Below are 15,017 nucleotides of genomic sequence, written 5' to 3'. Positions count from 1 at the left end.
GGCGTCTTCTCTGCTCTCTATGTCGACAATCTTACCCTTTGCTGTTGGGGTGATGATTTGCCTCTTCTTCAACGACGGCTTCAACTTGCGATTGATGCCTTGTCGTCTTGGGCCACCTATCATGTGTTCCAGTTCTCTACGTCTATGACTTGTGCTATGAATTTTACTCGGAAGCATGTCGTTCCTAAACCCTTTTTGTCGCTTTATGATCATCCCCTTGTGTACAAGGATTCCACTAAGCTTTTGGGGTTAATCTTTGTCACTCGTTTGTCTTGGTCGCCCCATATCTCTTACCTGCGAGTTGAATGCTCTCTGGCCCTTACCCTCCTTAAGGTTTTGTCCCATACTTCATGGAGAGCGAATAGGCGCACTCTCCTCGCTTTACATTCCTCTCTCGTCCTGTCTAAACTCGATTATGGTTGCCCTGCTTAATCATCTGCTGCTCTTCTACTCTTCGCTGTCTTGATGCTTTGCACCATACTGGGTTGCGCCTCAGTTCTGGTGCCTTTTGTTCGACTCCTGGCCTCAGCTTGTATGTTGACACTGGCTTCCTATCTCTACAGGACCGCCGTGATCGCTATTGTCTTCGCTATTTTGTGTGGTCCTTGCAATATATTTCCTCTCTCCTCTGTCGTGCTTTAACTTTTACCCCCTCCTGTGGTCCCTGTTCCTCTTCACCACCTCCCTTTCTCTGTCCGGTTATTTCGCTTACAGGATTAAATTTTCGGCTGAGAAGAATGGTATGACCGGAAGCCACCTATATTAATTTTTCTGCCAGACCATTTCGTGACAACCTTGCTCAGACGGAGTACACCTGTCATGAGAGTCTAGGTTATATGTGACCAGGAAATTAATTAATATCATTACTCATCACAGGAGATTGTTGCAAGGAAGCCAAAATTAAATGTATATTTTTAAACATCTTTATTCATGTATTTCTTGTAAGTATATGTTGTACATAAATCAAAACTATAAAACACCAAAAATATAGCACTGCTATACAAACATTTTGCACTTCATTATTGTTGTATCACATGCCAACCTATATAGGGTAGGATTTTTTAGACTGAAATTGTACTAAATCATGTATAACTCTAGCCTAAACTATTATTAGCTACTTTGTTAGGTAGGTTTAATATCAGACTAGTAATGTATTAGACAGCACTGGTTAATTATTACTTCATATTGTGGAGACCGTAAGTAGGATGAGATTTATTATTTTACACAAATTTTGTATTTATCTTATAACAATTTTTATTATGTATATCTTTGAGAGTTACTAGGTGTCACTATACCAACCGAAGGTGAAAAAGAAGAACTAGCTCCAGGTACAACCGTAGTGACATCCAAGAACCACTCAAAACTTTTATATTTCATGGTTAGATAGGTTAGCTCAATTCTACACGAGGTAGAATATATATAGCCTAATCAAGAAATTACATATTTGGCTATTATCACGATACTTGCAACGATTACATGAACAAGTATCCTAGTTACATAAATAACAACTGCTCAAGCCCTACAAGGCTTGAAAATAAAGTCATCATGACTAGTACTGAAAAATTTAAGAGATCCTTGATAGGCCTTAAAGGTCATCTCACAAGGTTGCTTGCTAAGTCAGAGAACTTATCTAAGGCATTACCAGTTGACTACAATCAACTAGAAATATCTGTAAGAGTAGCCGACCTTAAATCTGAACAAGTCAAGACTATGATTGAGTCATATGTCAGTGTGTTGAACAATAGTGACACTGATCCTGATTAAAAATACCAGATCATAGCAGAAACATCTTAGTATGAAGATGATACCCAAGATAAATTTAATCTTCTACTTAATGTATTGAATACACATTAAGTAAGACCTAATGTTACAGTATCTCAACACAGCACAGTACAAGCAGAGGCACGTTTACCTTTTTTGGACCTGCCCACCTTTGCTTGACTAGATGAGGAAAATTTAGATACATTTTGAACTTCATTTTATGCCCATATATATTCTAAAACCTCTATAGATAAGGTTACTAAATTTTCTTACCTTTAAAGTCTCCTCAAAGGGGAAGCTAAGAGGGTTATAGCTAATTTGTCACTAGCAGATGATAACTATGATATAGCTGTACAACTGTTTACTGTTTACTTCAACAAAGAATTAGGTGTAGCTAATCTCTTTTACCAATTAGTGGACACAAGTCCACCTACTAATTGACCAGACTCTCTTCAAGACTTTAGGTTGGAAACAGAGTCCCTTGTAAAAGTGTTAGGCACTAAAGTAAATGTATCAGCTTCAGAACAGTCATTAAAATTACTTCTTCAGAGGAAACTTCCTCGAAATATTTTGCAGAAATTTGCTCTCATTATATGACAGAGATCCTTTCTCTTGACCAGATATTTGAGGGATTGAGAATCACTGTCAACAGGCTAAAGGCTCAGGATAAAATAAAATATGAACCTAAGCAGCCTAGTGCTGAAAAATCAGTAAATCCAAAACTTACTCCAGTTAAGTCCAACAAACATAAATATAAATCAGCTACTCCCACTTCAAGAAGGAAGAGTAGTAATATAGGTAGATAGGTAGTAATATAGGTATACACTGTAACTCCCTCTGAAACTGTAGTTAATGTGACTCCTAAGACAACTACTACTACAACAGGAGAGAGAAAATGTTTGTTCTGTCACATGGAATACATTACCTTTAAATGTAGTACCTACTCAGATCGTAATTATAGAATTAAATGTCTCCAAGAATTACAACGGTGCACAAGATGCATGGGATCACATAATCCTAGCGATTGAACAGTTGCCCTGCATATGTGCAACAAGTGCCATAAAGGTCAACATCATTATACACTGTGTGGAGAAACACGAGTGAGGTCAACAAAACCTCATGTGGAACCAAGCACCTCCACCACTGTGCAATATAGAAAAGTACATCAAGAAGTAAATGTACTTACTACCAAGTCAGATAATATCACTACGTTACCTACAGCTCAGCTGCGGTTAACAAATAAGAAATCCAGGATCACCAAGCGTGGTCTTTTTGACCTAGGATCTCAGAAAATATTCACTATACAACAACTGGTTGATCAATTGAAACTCAAACCCTTGTGTCAAATTTAATTAAACATTTCAGGATTTTTAACTAATACCGGACCTCGTGATTATCACGTTGTGAGAGTTTTGGTATGCCTAGGAGGCCATGCCAGCTCAGTACAGGCTATTGTTGTTGACAAAATTCCATCTGACCAATATTTCATGATCTAGGGAACACAGCCAAACATCTCAAACATAAAGGGATGAAGTTGGCCGATTACAAAATAAATTCTGGCCGCCTCATCAATGTTGGTATACTTGTAGGGGCAGATTATTATTATAAATTTATTATTGGATGCACCAAGCAACAGGGAATAAATTTGTTGCTTTCAGCTGGAGGCAAATTGTTTACTGGACTGGTGCTACCTCAGAAAATTTCCACCTCAATGAATATTCAACAAATTAATGGTTGCGTGAATAGGATTGGAACAGTCACCACTCCAGTTCAGAGACATGGCTGAAGATACTTCTGATCCCTCCGTATATAAATTATGGGATCTAGATACTTTAAGAATTGTCCCCTAGCAACCCAGTCCAGACGACACTTGGACTTATCAACAATATTTTAACTCGGTTATTTATAGAGATAATCAATACTGGGTTATATTGCCATGGAAATTAAATCATCCACAATTGCCAGTAAATCATTTCATTGTATTGAAGGAATTAAAATCACAGGTTGTTAGATAGAACAAGCAACTTGATGAATTGCAATTGTATCAAAACTTGATACAACAACAACTTGACAACAAGTTTATTGAAGTTATTGAATATGATAATTTTAAGGTAGGACATTATGTGCCTCACCATGCCATCCTGAAAGATTCTGTAACTACACCCTTTAGAATTGTATTCAACTGTAGTGCCTAGGTGAAGGCTAATAGTGTCTCACTCAACGATTGCCTACAAACTGGCCGGAGTCTGACCCAACGACTCAACTACGTAATGTTACGGTTTTGTCTAGGAACCTACGCCTATACAGCTGACATGAGTAAGGTTTTCCTTACAGTAGGTCTACAAGAAGAAGGCTGCAATTTCACCAAGTTCCTCTGGATAAAGGATCCTAATGATCCCCACAATGAAATCATAACTTACAGATTTGCACCAGTCTTATTTGGAGCTACCTTTTCACCGTTTCTACTTCAAGCAACATTAGATACACATTTGAAGAAATCGGATAGTCCTCACAAGACTGAAATTAGCAATAATTTATATATTGACAATTTCCAGGGAACTTCGAATGACAAGTCAAAATTAATCGAAACCTATCATGAGGCTAATTGCGAAATGCTGGGAGCTAATATGCCTCTACAGTCGTCGGCTTCAATTGATAAACAGTTAAATCAAATAATAGAAAGTGAATTTCCAGGGTACAAAGTACCTCACAATTTAAAGGTTCTCGGCATGGAATGGAATACTTCTACTGATGAGCTAAATATTAAATCAGTGGAAACTAATAATTTTCCCTTAACCATGAGAAAATTATTTTTCTTTGTCAGTAAACTATTTGACCCTTTAGACTTACCCAGCCCCATTTTATTTAAAGACAAACTCCTCATGCAGGAGTGCTGGCAAATGAACATAGGTTGGGATGATCCGTTGCCAAATGATTTCCAAGACAAATGACAGCAGATTTAAATATACTTAGTACTCTAACATTCCCACATAATGCCTTAGAACTAAAACAAGCCACAAATTTACATGTGTTTTGCGATGCTTCAGGCAAAGCATATGGCGCGGTAGCAAACTTAGTAAACACATGGCAATGAATTTTACATCGAAAGCCAGGATGGCCTCAATTAAGTAGAGGTCACTACCCCAAATGGAATTAACGGCTTTGTTAGTAGGTGTTCGATTGGCTCATTACCTGACCAAGATACTCAATAATATTAATTTCTCTGAGATAGTAGTGTGGTCAGACAAAGAGGCAATCCTACAATGGGTAAAAAACAATAATAACAAAACTCCCTATGCCAGTAACAGAGTTAGGGAAATTAGAGAGTTGTCAGCTGAATTTAAGTTGAGACATATCCCTACTAAGGATAATCCAGCTGGCTATCTCTCACGAGGATTAATACTAAGGTAACTAGTTAAAACCGAGATGGGGTTTAAAAGATCCCAGTGGTTGGTCAGTTGTCAGTGGCCCAAACAAAAGCAACAAGTCATAGTGACCTATAACACTGTCCCCCACTGAGAACCCTGAACCCCCTCGATCTTTAGCTATTGATCCTAATCATTATTTAAGTTTAAGTAAATTACTAGGGATTACCCAAGTAGAGTTTGGATTTCTTAACAAGATAGGAATCAAATATCAATTCCCCAGTCCCAATAAATATTGGGTCAAGCAAGCCCAGATGGAGGCCTATTGGAGCAATTATGAGCATCTCCCTGTTAAACTGGTAAGATCTTTAGGCATTTGGTTTGACTCAATCATAACATCTTAAAATGTCGAGGACGTCTGCAACATGCAGACGCTCAATTCAGATCATTTTATAGTTGGGGGAAAAGTAACATCAATTCCTTTCTCCTGCCGCCGCTGTTCACATATCTTTTTTCATTTCACTTAGACTGGCAGCGCACCAGAGGATGGAAGACTAATGTCAATTTTTCGAGCCCCCATCACTCTCACCCTTATAACCTTGTAACGTAACACGACCAACATGGTAACTTCGTTCTTTGCCCAAATATCATTTTAAGAGTAACGAGCAACTTTCTGTCCGATGTCTGAATATTGAAATGTGATCCCCATTTAGCCAAACACAATATCTCCATTACATCTCATACCATATAAATATTACGGTCTGCAACTTTTAGACCTCTGTAACACATTGTAACGTAACGCAAATAAACTTTCTGCAGTCCAAATAACATTTTTAAATCAAAGTATGACTTAGTCCATCTCCATTACATCTCCTACCATATAAATATTACTGTCTACCAGTTTTAGCCCTCTGTAACACAATGTAACGTAAGCTAACTCAGAAATCATCAACTTTCTGCAGTCCAAAATGTCATTTTGAAATGAAAAGTGAGACTTAGTCCATCTCCATTACATCTCTTACCATATAAATATTGGTGTCCAACAGTTTTAGCCTCTGTAACACATTGTAACGTAACGCGGAAATCATCAAATTTCTACAGACCAAAATAACATTTTTAAATCAAAGTGAGACTTAGTCCATCTCCATTACATCTCCTACCATATAAATATTAGTGTCTACCAGTTTTAGCCCTCTGTAACACATTGTAACGTAACATGGAAATCAACTTTGTCTGATGACCAAATAACATTATTGAAATGTCAACCATGTTTAGCCATTACATCCAAACACAAAGAAAAATATTACCGCTTTTCTTTGAGAAACTTATATGTGGTGATCATATCTCCAGAGTCCACACAATAAGCCACACATCACCAATCTTCTGTTTTCAAATCACAGCTCGCATCTAATTTAATGTTATTTTTTTTTTTTTTGCAGAAACTATGTTTTGAGAATATGCTCAATGTCAGCAATTACTATTCATATCATCAAAGTCCTTTCAGTCATCAAACAAGCAGAGGTGCCGCATAAACCACTAAATATCTGATGTATGCAAGGTACATCATTTCGACAATTCTGACACCGACCCGCCTTAGCGAGATGACTGTGCACAACAGTAGCCCCAGCGAAAACATAGACTTTTAATAGCAAGACAATGACACAGAATGTTCAGCACTCTTAATAATTTTATTCAAGCACTGGTAACGTAGCATAATGTAAGATTTTTTTTCACATTTCATATTGCATATGTAGATTTAGTTTTAACAAAAAGTGAAACACGAGAGCATGAACTAATAGGGTTGAGATGGGAGGAAAGGCTTTGCGGAAGATAGAAGAGCTGAGGAGACATGTTCGCTACCTACATTACTATTATTTCTTGCAGACTTGCAGACCTGACCAGAAAAGCAGTCAGTCAGTCACTCAGTCAAACATTTTTATAGTTAAAAGTTTTTCATCTTAAGAAACAGGGACTACTAGTCTTCATTTTTTTTTCTTCTACCAAATCAAATAGGGGCGAGGGCCACTACCACATAACTGCGGGAGCGAGCATTCGAGCAGTGTACCTATTGTTGTTGTCTGTCTGTCTATCGCTTGACTAGGTTAAGGACCGCAATATCCCACACCATACATGCTATGGGCTCTCACTAGTCAATAAACACAATTTTGTATCATTTCTCGACTAAATAGCACTCTGAAACATCTTTACACATTTAAATTTTACATTGTCACGTGCACAGACATCAAAGGGGAATCTCACTACTGCACGGATGTCGTGTGTGTGTGTGTTAAATAAAAGGTCCTTACATAGCTTATCATTTTCACTGAGAAACTTATATGTGGTAATCATATCTTCCGAGTCCACACAAACAACCCACATCCATATTGAGAAAGAGAGAGAAGGCAAACATAGCTTGGTTATTGCATCTAGTTTTAAAAAGGGGTAAGAATAAGAAGAGTCATGTTCCATAAAACATACTTTACAGCATCCATTATTTATGTGCAGTAAGAGGGAAACGGGATCCGCACTTACAATTTCCAAGCATTACAACGCTATCGAGGTAAACATAACATAAAGACAATAATTTAGTAGTATGCTATTAATCAGCTAGTCAAACCTTAACATAACAGATATGATTTCACAGAGTTTTTAACCTTTGCAAGTTTTTCAATGTTTTCTCTTCACTTGTGCTAAGTGAGTCAGACAAAATGCGACATTTCATTATTAGCCAAGCAATACGCTATTAGCTAGACAGTCAAAACATATAACACGCATTATTTCACAGGAATTTTTTCTAGCAAATATGCTTCCTTTAAGCAGTTCAACACATCAAACAACAGCAGTCCGCGAAATTCCCTTTAGTCAATAATCATCCTTTACAGTATTTCTTGACTAGAATAGCACTCCAAAACATAAGTGGTCATTTTTATTCTCACTGTCGCACTATAGTCAATAATTTGTTTCGCAGAGTGACAAGTTATGCTTAGTGACGAGATTTCACGGTGAGCATAGTTTAAGAGAGTTCACACTGTATTAATTATGGTCATGGATATGTTATGTTATGTTTATGAAGATCATTACTTCTTATTTTTAATATTTTTCTTGCCCCCAGCTTTTCAGTCTTCTCATATTCTTTTCAAATAAAGTTTGCTTACTGTTTTCCAGTAGATTGGCTTCACATTACATATATTAATCAATTTTCAAATTCAGTTCAGTTTCTTTTCAATGTCACAGCTTTGTTGTCCCCCTGCCAGTATCTAGTTCAAGATCTCTTATTATCAATGTCATTAATACTACTATCATCAACCATGTATTGGATGTCTCAGACATTCAGTTAACAACTTAGTAAGTGTTTAATGAACGTGAGAATCACTTCATGTGCGCTCATTTTAGTTTAGTTTAAAGTTTTCCATCTTGAATTAATACTACTATCACCAACTATGTATTGGATAGCTCAGCCATTCAGTTAACAACTCAGTAAGTGAAAATCACTTCATGTGAGCTCATTTTAGTTTAGGATAAGGTTTTTCCATCATGAAATACTATTATCATTAACCAGGTATTGGGTGGCTCTACCATTCAGTTTACAACTCAGTAACTGTTTACTGAACATAGATATCCCTCCATGCGACCTCATTTTTTAGTTTAAAGTTTCTCCATCGTAAAAAAATAAAATATTACTATCACAAACCATGTATTGGGTGGCTCAACCATTCAGTTTACAACTCAGTAACAGTTTACTGAATATAGATATCCCTCCATGTGACCTCATTTTTTAGTTTAAAGTTTCTCCATCGTAAATAAGAAATAAAATATTACTATCACAAACCTTGTATTGGCCGGCTCTGGCATTCAGTTTACAACTCAGTAAGTGTTTACTGAATGCAAAATCGCTACATGTGTGGTCATTTAGTTTAAAGTTTCTCAATCTTAAAATATTACTAACATCATCAACCATGCATTGGCTGGCTTAGTCTTTCAGTTTACAACTCAGTGAGTGTTAACTGAACGTGGAAATTATCACATGTGTGAGCATTTAGTTTAGTTTTAAGTTTCACAATCTTAAATTAAATACTATCATCATCCCCGTATTGGGTTCTCGGGCATTCAGTTATCCACTCTGTAAGTGTTTACTGAACGTCGAAATCATTTCCTGTGTGCCCATTTTTTTTACTTGAACCCGTCTCCACTCCAAACCAGTCAGGACCTAGGGTCCCGACTCGGACCGCAGGTCCGAGAGCCCAATACGGGGATGATGATAGTATTTAATTTAAGATTGTGAAACTTAAAACTAAACTAAATGTTCAGTAAACTGTTACTGAGTTGTAAACTGAATGGTTGAGCCACCCAATACCTGGTTAATGATAATAGTATTTCATGATGGAAAAACCTTATCCTAAACTAAAATGAGCGCCCATGAAGTGATTCTCACGTTCATTAAACACTTACTAAGTTGTTAACTGAATGTCTGAGACATCCAATACATGGTTGATGATAGTAGTATTAATGACATTGATAATAAGAGATCTTGAACTAGATACGGGCAGGGGGACAACAAAGCTGTGACATTGAAAAGAAACTGAACTGAATTTGAAAATTGATTAATATATGTAATGTGAAGCCAATCTACTGGAAAACAGTAAGCAAACTTTATTTGAAAAGAATATGAGAAGACTGAAAAGCTGGGGGCAAGAAAAATGTTAAAAATAAGAAGTAATGATCTTCATAAACATAACATAACATATCCATGACCATAATTAATACAGTGTGAACTTTCTTAAACTATGCTCACCGTGAAATCTCGTCACTAAGCATAACTTGTCACTCTGCGAAACAAATTATTGACTATAAGTGCGACAGTGAGAATAAAAATGACCACTTATGTTTTGGAGTGCTATTCTAGTCAAGAAATACTGTAAAGGATGATTATTGACTAAAGGGAATTTCGCGGACTGCTGGTGTTTGATGTGTTGAACTGCTTAAAGGAAGCATATTTGCTAGAAAAAAATCCTGTGAAATAATACGTGTTATATGTTTTGACTGTCTAGCTAATAGCGTATTGCCTGGCTAATAATGAAATGTCGCATTTTGTCTGACTCACTTAGCACAAGTGAAGAGAAAACATTGAAAAACTTGCAAAGGTTAAAAACTCTGTGAAATCATATCTGTTATGTTAAGGTTTGACTAGCTGATTAATAGCATACTACTAAATTATTGTCTTTATGTTATGTTTACCTCGATAGCGTTGTAATGCTTGGAAATTGTAAGTGCGGATCCCGTTTCCCTCTTACTGCACATAAATAATGGATGCTGTAAAGTATTTTTTTATGGAACATGACTCTTCTTATTCTTACCCCTTTTTAAAACTAGATGCAATAACCAAGCTATGTTTGCCTTCTCTCTCTTTCTCAATATGGATGTGGGTTGTTTGTGTGGACTCGGAAGATATGATTACCACATATAAGTTTCTCAGTGAAAATGATAAGCTATGTAGGGACCTTTTATTTAACACACACACACATGACATCCGTGCAGTAGTGAGATTCCCCTTTGATGGCTGTGCACGTGACAATGTAAAATTTAAATATGTAAAAATGTTTCGGAGTGCTATTTAGTCGAGAAATGATACAAAATTGTGTTTATTGACTAGTGAGAGCCCATAGCATGTATGGTGTGGGATATTGCGGTCCTTAACCTAGTCAAGCGATAGACAGACAGACAACAACAATAGGTACACTGCTCGAATGCTCGCTCCCGCAGTCATGTGGTAGTGGCCCTCGCCCCTATTTGATTTGGTAGAAGAAAAAAAAATATGAAGACTAGTAGTCCCTGTTTCTTAAGATGAAAAACTTTTAACTATAAAAATGTTTGACTGAGTGACTGACTGACTGCTTTTCTGGTCAGGTCTGCAAGTCTGCAAGAAATAATAGTAATGTAGGTAGCGAACATGTCTCCTCAGCTCTTCTATCTTCCGCAAAGCCTTTCCTCCCATCTCAACCCTATTAGTTCATGCTCTCGTGTTTCACTTTTTGTTAAAACTAAATCTACACATGCAATATGAAATGTGAAAAAAATCTTACATTATGCTACGTTACCAGTGCTTGAATAAAATTATTAAGAGTGCTGAACATTCTGTGTCATTGTCTTGCTATTAAAAGTCTATGTTTTCGCTGGGGCTACTGTTGTGCACAGTCATCTCGCTAAGGCGGGTCGGTGTCAGAATTGTCGAAATGATGTACCTTGCATACATCAGATATTTAGTGGTTTATGCGGCACCTCTGCTTGTTTGATGACTGAAAGGACTTTGATGATATGAATAGTAATTGCTGACATTGAGCATATTCTCAAAACATAATTTCTGCAAAAAAAAAAAATAACATTAAATTAGATGCGAGCTGTGATTTGAAAACAGAAGATTGGTGATGTGTGGCTTATTGTGTGGACTCTGGAGATATGATCACCACATATAAGTTTCTCAAAGAAAAGCGGTAATATTTTTCTTTGTGTTTGGATGTAATGGCTAAACATGGTTGACATTTCAATAATGTTATTTGGTCATCAGACAAAGTTGATTTCCATGTTACGTTACATTGTGTTACAGAGGGCTAAAACTGGTAGACACTAATATTTATATGGTAGGAGATGTAATGGAGATGGACTAAGTCATACTTTCATTTAAAAATGTTATTTTGGTCTGTAGAAAGTTGATTTGCGTTATGTTACAATGTGTTACAGAGGTCTAAAACTTGCAGACCGTAATATTTATATGGTATGAGATGTAATGGAGATATTGTGTTTGGCTAAATGGGGATCACATTTCAATATTCAGACATCGGACAGAAGCTCGTTACTCTTAAAATGATATTTGGGCAAAGAACGAAGTTACCATATTGGTCACGTTACATTAATGATATTTGGGCAAAGAACGATGTCATCATGTTGGTCGTGTTACGTTACAAGGTTATAAGGGTGAGAGTGACGGGGGCTCAAAAAATTGACATTAGTCTTCCATCCTCTGGTGCGCTGCCAGTCTAAGTGAAATGAAAAAAGATATGTGAACAGCGGCGGCAGGAGAAAGGAATTGATGTTACTTTTCCCCCAACTATAAAATGATCTGAATAGAGCGAGAGAGAGAGAGAGAGAGAAACCACTGACTGCTATGTGTATCCCATGCAGTTGTGTTTTCAACAAATTATGATATGTTATAATAATAAGATTGAAGACCTGCTTATGACTCTCGATATACTTAAAAAATGCTATTTGAGCAAAGAATGATGATACCATGTTGGTCACATTGCGATACAAGGTTACACATATGATCAGAAATAATACTAAAGGCTTTGCACAGAACATCCGGTCTGGGAAGGGTGAAGTGATGCTTGATGGTTTGGGCTTGGAAGGGGGGTGGGAGGGGGGTAGGGGTTTGGTGGGGGTGGATGGGGAGAGGGTAAGGCCATCCCAGTACCTCGTCCATCTCACTACGCCTCAAACCGCCACGAAGGTTAGACCTAAACGAGATGGATTGCTGTTTCATTCATTCAGGAGTCTTGAACCTTCTGTGACATTGTCTTGCTATGATAACGCCGTTGTGTGATACATGCTCTGCACAGCAGTAATGGGTGTAGGAAGAAGAGGTGATGGAGATTGAGTAGACACGCATACATTTCAATGATATTTATTTGGGCCAGCAGCTGTTGTGATCACAGTTAACAAGAACAATTTGTAGGTAGAGATCGCGTCTCCCGTGACGATGTGTTGTCTTATATTGAATTTTGTAACTAGCTCGTCATATTGAATTTTGTAACTAGCTCGTCATGATTGTAACTTGCTTAGCTAAAAATGAATTGTGGGGTTCAGTCCTGGACTCCTTTATGCGTCTCTGCAAGCCTTTACTGCCCATATGACTGCCTTGTGTGAGATTGGACTGTTTAGCAACATGTAGGTAGTTCTTGATGGAATTTGTATGTTGTGCTCATGGCACGCCTTTGAAAAAGAACATTGTCACACTCAATGCTATGTGCCGGTGTGGGCTGTGTCAGGAGCGAGTATGGTATGCCGTATTGGTATGCCGTTTTGCTGTCACTCACAGCAGTGTGGTGGTGGTGTTGGTATGTGGTATGTCCTGCTATGTGGATGGAGGGGGGGGAGGGGGGGCAAAAATTGACTATGGTAGAGGTTGATGATGACATTCGCAACAGTTAGGCCTCAGCCTTTGAAGAGGTAACCCATGTGGTCATGTGGTGTCACTCCTCATAGCTATGTGGAAGGTATGGCCCACATATCCTTAACTCTCTGGAAGCAGGGAGGTATATAAAACTGTCATTCTTTAAGAAAAAATAATGACTACTTTCACACACAAACCCACTGCCAGCTGTTACCTCCCTTTCCCCTCCTCCTTCTTCCCTCCAATCTTAAGACCCTGGACTCTCACGCTCCCCTCAACACTTCCTGTCCATGTAGGGGGAGAACTAATGGACGTCATTGATATCCTCTCAGGTATTAGGGCTCCCCCCTCCCTTCACAACATAACCTACATACTCCTCCTCCTCCATACATGACATTCTCAAGTCTATGTGGTGGTATGTGGTGAAAACCTCAGTTCTATGAGGACGTGTGATGCTGCTGAGTATGTACAGCTCTGGAAGCTACCCGGTGTTTTGTATCACGCCCGCGCATTTTGCATCCCGTCCGCGCATTTTGCATCCCGTCCGCGCATTTTGGGATCACGTCCTCCCCTTTTGCATCCCGTCCGCGCGTTTTGGGATCATGTCCGCACGTTTTGGGATCCCGTCCGCGCATTTTGGGATCACGTCCGCGCGTTTTGGGATCACGTCCGCGCATTTTGGGATCACGTCCGCCCATTTTGGGATCACGTCCGCCCATTTTGGGATCACGTCCGTTTTCCCCTCACTCTATGACTGCATACTAACCACTTAGCTTCCAGCCCCTACCCAACATGACACTCTCTCAAGTGACGCCTGGCCGGATGCCACGCGTCATAACATCCGGGGAAACCTTTGAGATGATGTACACATGCCCACATACTTATCTTCCCCTCCCCTCTTACCTACATGACACACAACATCCCTTACATTTTACCCCTGCGACGCTACCCGTCCCCCACGACGCAACCCGTCCCATTCTACGGACTCCCACACCACTTTTGACTATGGCCGAGTTCAATCCCGGAGGTTCTCCTCGGGTTTGGGACAGTTCAAGTCGCACTTTACACTACTCATGTGCAGAGCTACATGTATGGTTGTGGTGTGGAGACTGACTGTACGTTGTGGTGTGCAGACCTACATGTATAGTTGTGGTATGAGACGTGCATGTATGGTTGTGGTGTGGAGACCTACATGTATGGTTGTGGTATGCGACGTGCATGTTTGGTTGTGGTGTGGAGACCTAGATGTATGGTTGTGGTGTGCGACGTGCATGTTTGGTTGTGGTGTGGAGACCTACATGTATGGTTGTGGTGTGCGACGTGCATGTTTGGTTGTGGTGTGGAGACCTACATGTATGGTTGTGGTGTGCAGACCTACATGTATGGTTGTGGTGTGGAGACCTACCTTTATGGATGTGGTGTTCTGCATTCCACCTTTAGGCTTGATATTGATCACCTGAGGGCAGGAACAAAGCATAATTAAGACAACACCAAGAATGCGCAATTGGGTAACGAGAACACTGTCAGTTATCCGGTCTAATATTTAGCAATCACAATTGAACTTGTAACCTACTGTAGCTGTTGCAACAGGATGCATAATACAGTACCTGTGCACAGTTCGTCCAGGTGCTAGACAGACATCTGCACCAAGATAGTAGGACCAAATGATGTTAATCCTACTATCTTAACAATGCCCCATCAGGTATTAAGGTATGAAGACTTATTGA

At 38.7% G+C, this 15,017-nt stretch overlaps 1 protein-coding gene across 1 annotated transcript in view; it reads right to left on the bottom strand.

The window, feature by feature from the left end:
- LOC123770076 (dentin sialophosphoprotein-like) overlaps positions 1 to 15,017 on the bottom strand; it is a 190,693-nt gene that overhangs the window by 9,822 nt on the left and 165,854 nt on the right. The window contains exon 4 of the mRNA XM_069301501.1: positions 14,696 to 14,746. Within this exon, the coding sequence (XP_069157602.1) occupies positions 14,696 to 14,746 (51 nt within the window). The remainder of the gene's footprint in view (positions 1 to 14,695; positions 14,747 to 15,017) is intronic.

This window comes from Procambarus clarkii, chromosome 45 (genome assembly GCF_040958095.1).
Source record: "Procambarus clarkii isolate CNS0578487 chromosome 45, FALCON_Pclarkii_2.0, whole genome shotgun sequence".
Classification (NCBI taxonomy): domain Eukaryota; kingdom Metazoa; phylum Arthropoda; class Malacostraca; order Decapoda; family Cambaridae; genus Procambarus; species Procambarus clarkii.
This window is presented reverse-complemented; position numbering and strand designations above follow the sequence as displayed.